General features: G+C 37.9%; 1 protein-coding gene across 1 annotated transcript in view; it reads right to left on the bottom strand.

The window, feature by feature from the left end:
• Positions 1-9,247, bottom strand: part of eif3ha (eukaryotic translation initiation factor 3, subunit H, a) — a 68,819-nt gene that overhangs the window by 23,891 nt on the left and 35,681 nt on the right. Inside the window, exon 3 of the mRNA XM_016485831.1 lies at positions 2,250-2,417. Coding sequence (XP_016341317.1) covers positions 2,250-2,417 — 168 coding nt within the window. The remainder of the gene's footprint in view (positions 1-2,249; positions 2,418-9,247) is intronic.

Here is a 9,247-nt window from a genome sequence, read left to right as displayed (position 1 = left end):
ATATATACACACATACACACAGCTAAAACCAAATTATACAGATGGTTATGGTTTAAATCACAGGAAATGCATGATGAATGCAATGCAAGCTGATTTATAATAATAAAATAATAAAACATCTACTAAATGTAAAAATGTATTAAAAATGGCAAATATTCTACTAGAGTGCATTAAATCGCTTTAAAGTAATGCAAGATTTTCACTCAAAATACAGTTCTTAATAAGGGTCAGATCTGCTAAATTCACACTGAAGCTTTCTAAACTGCAAGACTTCTTTCCTTGGTATGCAGAGAGATGCGAGCAGATTTTTATTTAGCCTTTAATATATCAGCTTGCATTATTGATGGGTTTAAAGGGGGCATGATTAAATATAAAGAACAGCACGGCAGTGTGGCAGTCGGAGCTGTGAACCGTGTGTTGAACACAGGGCAGACAATACTCCAGTTCCTGAGTACACCCTTCACCCAACATTGTCCGGATGCACTTTACACTTATGCATTTGACAGACGCTTTCATCTGAAGCCACTTGCATTGCATTCAAGGCATACATTTTGTAAGTTTGTGCATCAAACACTTGACCTAGCATCATGCTTTACCAGCTCAGCAACAACCACAAGATACTTTAATCCTCAAGACAGCAGCATATTAGTATCACATAATTTCACTGAAACCAACAAGAAAGCCGTCCATTTAACAAAGCAATAAGACTGTAACATTGCAAAAGTAAAGAGGGAGCATGTAAAACTACCTTAATCATGGTAAAAACGCTTTCATAGCAACCTTTTTATACATGATACAAGTAGTTCACTCTGATTCTAAAGACCACCAGAAAAGTTTTAATTAGTCTTATCGCATATGGTTTACAGTAATTTAAAATGTTATTATTGACCATTAAAATGTCTGTGGTTCAAAAATAAAACAGAACTATGCATTTTATGCTATTCTATTTGGTGGAGCTAATTACAAATTTCACTTAATTTGCTAAAACTCAAGGTAAAAATCATAAATTAAATAAATGTCCAAGGACCAACAAATACACTGCAAAAATATATTTTTTAAAAATAAAAAAACGATTATTGAAGTACATTTTACAAAAAATACTATTTCAGTCTTTCTACTTAAAAATCTCACATCTAATTCAATGTGCTACTTGATTCTTTGTCATTTTTGTGAAATGTCCTAACAATTTCTGAGTGAAAATTGTTGCAGAGTAGGGCTGTCATTCGAATGTGGATTTTTTATTTTAAATTTGACGAATATTCAAAATTCAAAATAAAAAAAATCCACATTCGAATGCAAAAACGTTGCATTTGAATCTTAGGTGTGCGTTAAGGAGGCAGCCTTATCAGTGGCGCACGAGATGCGATGACGATGTAAATGTCATTGCATTTTAATGTTTTTGTTAGCCTATCCAGTTGAAGCCACTAGATGCGGCGCTGCTGCGTTGTTAATGACAACTATTGCGGGAAAACAGAACATCAATGCGGAGAAGATCTTGTTTGCGTCAAAACTGAAACCAAGCCGTTCACACAGAACGCATATTTCGCGCATTTTCTAGAGGGACATCTATCACCGTTGCACTCGCATCTCGCACAAAAGAGCCGCATGTTTAGAAAGCCATGTAAAATTAATGCAAGTTCAACTTTGAAAAAACATATCTTGAGACTTTATGGTGGGTTTTTTTTCCCCATCCTACTGCAATTCGTGTTTTTAAATGAAAAATGTTTTGTGTGATTGGCTTTCCGCCCTTTGTATTAAACTATGCATACATACATGATGCTGTTTTGTTTATAGTTGTTTAAACAACTTAATTAATTGGTTTATAAACATTATTTTAAACATTATGCACTTTTTTTCAGATAGTCATGTTATCTTATGCTTTGAATAAACGTGCATTAGTAATATTTTGCTTGATGCGCCCTCTTGTGGCCTCAGAAGAGAAGCCAAAAGCTTTTCTTCCCCCTAACTGAAATTATGCATTTTAAAGTCGAATATAATTCGAATTTTTATCATATTTAAGTACAAAATTCGAATTTAGTTTTTCGGCCATTTTGACAGCCCTATTGCAGAGTATTAAAGTTACTAAGCAGAGTAAATTTAATTGGTATCACAAAAAAAACAACAACCTTGAAAAGCATTTATATTTGCATATTTTAACATCCAAAGGATGGTCAAATCCTGAACGCGCGGCTGATTCCAGCCTGTGAATGCACTGTGGGTATCTTGTGTTATTAACTAATGAGACTCACCATAAATAAGCACCACAGACTCTTCGATTGCATGCTGGTAGCTGAACTGCGAGTCCAGCAGGGCTCGGCTGACAAAAGAGCCGTAGTACGTGGACTGATACCAGCCGACGTGGAGATGGTCGATGTTCACATGCCGGAGACTCCTCATCATCTCCATCTGGTATTGAACTGGAAAAGATGAAGAGAGAGAGCACAAGAGAGAGAAAATGAGTTTATATCTGCTATATGAGAAATGATTGTGCTGGGTAAAGAAAGTTTGACATTTCCAGGGCCGTTCATTAGTCAAAGCAAAAGGCTTCAAGCTGGTGCATCATGGGAGAGCATCAGAGTGAGATGCTGGAAGAACAATGGCTGGGTAGATTCCCAATATCAAATTTCCCCAGTGCACATTCAATTCAACCAAGCATAATACTAATGCAGTGACTTTCTAACGGTGTGTGATGGATTAGACATTGTTTGAAGATTCATCTAACATACTTCATTATAACTCGCCTACATCCAGTTATTGTACAGATATGATAAAAATGCAACTAAAAGAGATTAGGCATGTTCAAATCAGCTGTACAATGCCAAATAAATAAATAAATAGAAAAACAGCCATAAAAACCTACCACTGATTACTATTAAACTGACTTTTTAAAATTCAGAAAATTTGCCTTTTCTGATCATATGAAGGAAGGAAGACGTTTTATTTGTTTAGCACTTTTCCCAAGCCAAAGGTCACTTTACAGTAAGCTAAAAAAAAAACAATTCAAGAAAAGGACACACAGCATAAAAATTAAAAATAAAATCTTTAAAATTAATATTTTCTTTAATTATTTAAAAAACACTTGAATTTTATTAACATTTTAATACAATTTTTAAAGCTTAAAAAAAAATAATATTTAAAAAATAATTATAAAGATTAAAATACTATCTAAAAAATAAGATTTGTTTAAATTAAAATAATAGTTATAAATAATTAACATTTTATATTTTATGAAGCTCTTTATAATGCAAGCTATTCCGGAGAGTTTAAAAGCAGAAACATGAAGCGTGTATCTCAATTAAAGCGCTTACATTAATTCTTTCTTCCAAACAAGTGTGTTACTAGCTGTAAAGTTGTCAAAATCATGCTTTCAGCAGTCGGACTACATTTCCAGGCAGATGAACTTTAGTTATGCAGATGCTTGCCTTAGCAAACAGCGCTAATAAACCCCAGCACACCTCCTAAGAACACTACATCCTAATCCGATAAGTCTCAATACAAATTTTAGGTGCACTGCCTGTAAAAAACTGCAAGCCTCTGCAAGTTTGCTCGAGTGATCTGGCACAGCCAGACAGGAGAAAAGAGAGAAGGGCAGCAGATTATGGGGAGAGATGTCAGCTCTTCAGAATGCCGGGAGAAGAGGGGACAGCGGTGAACTTTAACAAGGATTTACACAGGGACAGCTCACTTTCGGCTGGAGGAGCGCGAACGTCACTATCTGCAGGAGAGGAGAGGCAGATGAATCGGTCTGAACAAACGAGGTAGACTCCACACCTCGACTCAGATGTAGCTGCTTATAAATAAACCCTACTGGGATGCAAGCAAATGTGCAGAGCACACTCCAGGAGACGGCGTTAAAGAGAGTGGGTATCTTTCGGATGAAGTCGATTCAAATCCATGCAATGGGGAAAGTTTAATTGCCCGTGCCAGCTTTTCCAGGCAGTTGGAGGAGAAGGATAGAGAACCGTGGGATGAGGAACGGTCGGGTCGCCTCCTGTTGAAAAACAGGATCCTGACATGCTGTCACCACTCTGTGACTTTATGGGATTCAAGCACCACTGGATGAAAGCAAAAGAAAGGAAATTGCCTTGAAGAAAGAAGCACCTGCCTAAAGTAGTTGGAGCACCGTGTTTTTCTCCAGATACAGGTTGGGACTGACAGTAATCTAGTCAAACACAGATCTGCAAACGCAATTCTTGGCCAACATGTTGCAAGTCTTGTTGAACATAATTATGTGTGCTACTGTATTTCATGGTGGTAACAAACTTCTCAAGTACTCAAGGGAGCAATAGCGTTAACTTCAATAGCCGGGGTCCGTAACCCTGATGCGTTACTCTGGCAGCTAGATATAAACAAGTCTTGTTGAGCAAATTTATTTTTAAATGTTTGCTCTGCTAATACAGTAGTTGACCTGAAAGAGTAAACTGGACATACAAGACTATTTACACTAGAGATTGACTGCTACTGCTTTATTTTGTTTATTTACTACTATATTAACAACAACAAAATGTATACCATTTATATTTATTAGAAGTATTAATATAATAATAATAATAATAATAGTGATGATGATAATAATAATAAATAATAATAATACTACTACTACTACTACTAATAATAATAATAATGTAATCTACTTGTTAGAATAATTTTAAAACAATATTATTATTATTACAAAAAATATGTAATTATTTAATGAACTATTAGAAATATAATAATAATTTACATTTTAAATTAAATTAAAGTAATTTAATTTAAAACAATGACTACTATAATAAATTGTAACCATTTAATTATTAAATAATAATATTAACAATAATAATAATATTAACAATAATAATAATGATAACAATAACAGGCACTATTTATAGTAGACAACTTATTAGAAATATTTTATTATTATTATTATTAATAATAATATAATGTTGTTTTGGGCTTTGCCAAATTGTTAAGATGCACATCAAAATAGTTTTTAATAATAATAATTATCCAGTTTTTTAAATAATCATTCAAGCAATATATTATCGATTTTGTTCCTTTACCTGTGATTAGTTTAAGGCACTATTGTTTTTGTAATCACTTATTGAGAGAATAAATATTAAAAAACAAACAAACAAACATTGGTTAAATAGACAGTATATCTGCTGTATAAACTAACTTCCATGTTGAGAAAGCAGCGTGCACTTGAAAAACTCTGACCGCTTTCAAAACGCAGCAATAAAAAAAAAGACGTTGCTTGCATATGGCTAGAAGTATTTCACTCGACTTGCATAGAGTATATTTTGTGCCTTCCCAACATTACAGTCTCAAGTTGGAAGAAGGGCCTTTGGAAACAAAACAAGATAATCCAAAAACACACAACAATTACTCCGGACTGACTGAATCTGTCTGTGGACTGGCAAACACTCAACAGGTGTATCTGAGGCCCTTTGACTGGTGCCATAACGCCCACCATCACTACAGCCACAAGACACAGCAAATCAGACATCTCCACAGACACAATATTTCACCAAACAAACAAAATCTCATCAAATATCAAGAGGATTACGCCTCAGAGTTCGCATGTGTACAAAGGATAAACTCAAGTCTAAAATTGGTGTTGGCTTAAGAAAAAAACCATACCAGATGAGCATAATATTTGAGCATACCCCTTAAGCATAATATTTCCCAGCAGAGACGGAAACGGTTGATGTACACGACTCCGTGCGGGAAAACATGTACAAAACACAAACATAACGCAAAACATTAGCTTGCCTTAAAAGCACTGCCGCTCTTGTGCCATAGAGCCAACTTGATAAAAGCACAATAAAGTGGAAGAACTATTCTTCATTTCCGTTCCATGCTTCAAGCAGCACTCTCGGGGCTCAGCGGCAGATGATTTTCCTCCGAGAAGAGCACTTCCACCAATCGTGCGGAACGGTGCGCCGGCAAAACTTTTCCTTTTGCTATTCCATGGCCATCCCATTCGACTCCTCTGAAGGCAGGTGACTGGCAGCCTGCATATCCAGCGATCGGTCCCGGAGCTGCGTGCGCAGAATAAATTCAGCGCAAGCGTTTGCTTTGGCAAATACGAGCGTGCCCACCAGGCCTAACAACTAAATTCATCACCGCTAGGTCCTGACAGGCGACGCTGAATATGAATGAGACACTGAGATGTAATTTGTTCCGAAACTCTTGGTTGGCTTCCTCCAAGCGAATGCACAAGGGGGCGACGTTTTAAAGAACTAAATTGAAGCCAAACAAGCTATTCAAATCTTCAAGCCTCAAAATAAACACTCTCACGGCCCCGCTTCTAGTGGAAAGACAGCTCTGCCACAGTAAACAATCCCTACAGTGTTGTAAAAGCTGATAGGTATGAGGCAATACATTCAGCCCGAGATGCAATTTGCATTCCCAAGGAAGCCTCACAATGACACTTTCTTCATATGAAACACTCTAAAAATACCCATGCTAAATGAGGCACGGACGAGAGGACGTTTACGCAACTTTTACAATAGTCACCAAAGGAAAGATAAAGCGTGAAATACCGACTTTGTCGCAACAATGAACACAATAGCTTTTACACCTCCAGTAGCACACTCAACGTTTTTTAGGGCAAAAATCCACCATCTAAAATGGGATGCAAATGCATCAGTCGTCTGTTTCAAAACAAAATGGAAAACACTTCAGAGCAAGGGTGCTCCCTTTGCATAAATATCTTTTGAACAGGAGTATTTCACGGTGATAACTCGCTCCCTTGATCTTCACAGAAAGCCCAAGTCTCATTTATGCCGAAAGCTGGGATTGCAATGCGTTGCATCCCATTGTTGCAGCGGCTAAAGGTTCTCATTGTGGCTGTATAATTCAAAGGCTTTTGTGCGCACCCGGCACTTGAGGGTCAAACCCCACCAGACCCGAATTACTTAGACTCTGTTACGCCACCACGGGAAGGGCCGTTAATTTCATGATACATTGGGTTCTGCTGTCAAGCCTCAAGTGTGAAACAAGCCGTGTGGGAGGCAAAAACGTCATTACCTGGACGAGCGCTGACATTTGATTTGTCAGCGACTGTGCCGGAAAATTCTTCCCCTGACGAAATCCGCCATTAGGCCAACACGGGACTTCTATGTAGAGTGACACAGGTAATAAGAGCTGGTGTCGGGCTGGAGAATAATTTATTGCCTTTCGTGGGGCCTGATTTCTTAGTGTCAGGGCAACCATGAATTTCGTTTGGCAAACAGGCCAGTCAAACATGAGAGCAATAACTGGCGTCTGGAATTGCACGCTTTCACATCCACCACTTCTCGGGTCATGTACCGCTCAGGCACACATTGTAATTCATCAAGGCTTGGAGTTGCAAATGGATTGCTTATTATTGACCAGGTCTGATAGACTGAGCCGTAGGCTAGAAGACATGAAGTATAATGCCAGCGCAATTTCATTCGACTCTCTTTCCTGCACGTCCATTAGCAGCCTGGCACCACCAAACAGAAGCAGCATACGAAATCAAACATGAAGGGCATGTTTCGCACCGCAGGTCCATCTGTAATGTGTTCTCACACGTTTCCAAATACTCACGACACGCATCTGATTTACGACCAATTCGCCGTAGTACAAGAACCAGCCGAGAAGTCGCAGCGACGCAAGATGTTCTTGATCATGTCAGATAGGAGTAGCTGAACACTGAATTCCTTGGAGAATTTACATAGATGGTCGATTGCAGGCACTCCAACAGCAATAACCTGTTTGGGTTCAATAATATTGACCAAAGGTAAAAAAATTACTTGGGGAAAAAAAATGAAAAGATTGGAATATTGGAATAAAAAAAATAAATAAATAAAAAAGACTGTTGAAATGTACCACTAATGGAGAATAAATACAAATTTATTTAAAAAAATATAAATTAATAAATACATTTTACATTAAAATGCTAAAAAGGATTTTAAGTATATTTCTGAAAAACGAAATTTGCTCAGAAACTGTTTAGTTTGAATTGGAAAAAAAGCAATGCATAAAACCTTAGATTTTACAATAAATAATTTAAGATGGAACTGTATTGTATGAAGGTTTGATGTTATTGTATTAATTGCAACATATGAAAGTTATCTATTTATAATGGTGCACCTAAGACTAACAACCATGATGAACAGCTTCATCTACACTTCATCTAAATTGCACAGCCGAAGATTCATGCCTCAAATAACCATCAGAGCCATACTAACGATTAGACAAATTACAACCATATTCGGCCCCGACAAGTAAAACCAGAACCTCCAAGGATAATCATCCTGGATTCCAACTTCATTTTCCTCCCAATGAAACCTTGAGAATAAGCCACGACCATATCAAAAGACAATGCCACGGCTCCTTCAGGCCGCAGCAGTGACAATCAAATGGATAGAGATCTGCATTATGCATGCGTCTCACCCTTCCAAAGCTGCAATTCTCTAATTTGATACGGCTGTGCGGCCTGCGTGATGCTACTGCAAAATGGGCAATCTGAAGCGCCAGCTTAAACCCAAAAAAAGATTAAACCAGATGATTTGAAACCACCGCTGTGCACGGTGGGTCAACAAAGGTCAACACCGGGCCCTCTGACACCCACCATTCTTCCATTTGAAATAACAAGATCCCTCCCGTCGTGGCAATCTACTGCGTCACTGCTTCCACTCGGCAAGGTCTGCCAACACCAGATGAAGCTGCAGTACGGAAAAAAGGGATCCTGGTTCATTAAGCACAAACCACAGCGAGAATTAATACAGAGACAGCAGGCCAACAGCATTACCTCACTCTAAAGCATTGTGGGCATTAGTCAGGGTAAACGCCATATTTAATTTACAGCAAATGAAAATGAGGCTGTGAGGGACAGATTTTGGTGTCAACCATTTAGACAACAAAAAATCTGCTGATCTAGAATTGTTCTCTGGTTGAGTTGTGCACAATTCAGAATTAAAGAATTGGCTCCTGCTCAATTCAACAGTGTGAATTAGGGTTGTACCAATAGACGATATTATTATCAAATTGCCCTGCTTTTTCATTCAGCACTGTATTTCACTCACACACGCGCGCGCGCGCGCGCGCGCAAATGAGGAGTGTCGATAGTCAAGACGATATTAGGCTCATTCTCCTATTAATGTACTAATAATAATTATTATTAGGCGGCCCATTATAATTCGGCTATCATCAAATTGCCCCGCTTTTTCATTCAGCACTGTATTTCACACTCTCACACACACACACACACACACACACACACACACGCACACACACA

This window comes from Sinocyclocheilus anshuiensis, unplaced genomic scaffold (genome assembly GCF_001515605.1).
Source record: "Sinocyclocheilus anshuiensis isolate Anshui unplaced genomic scaffold, SAMN03320099.WGS_v1.1 scaffold1162, whole genome shotgun sequence".
Classification (NCBI taxonomy): Eukaryota; Metazoa; Chordata; class Actinopteri; order Cypriniformes; family Cyprinidae; genus Sinocyclocheilus; species Sinocyclocheilus anshuiensis.
Note: the sequence above shows the minus strand (reverse complement) of the source record. Positions and strands in the feature narration are given on the sequence as shown.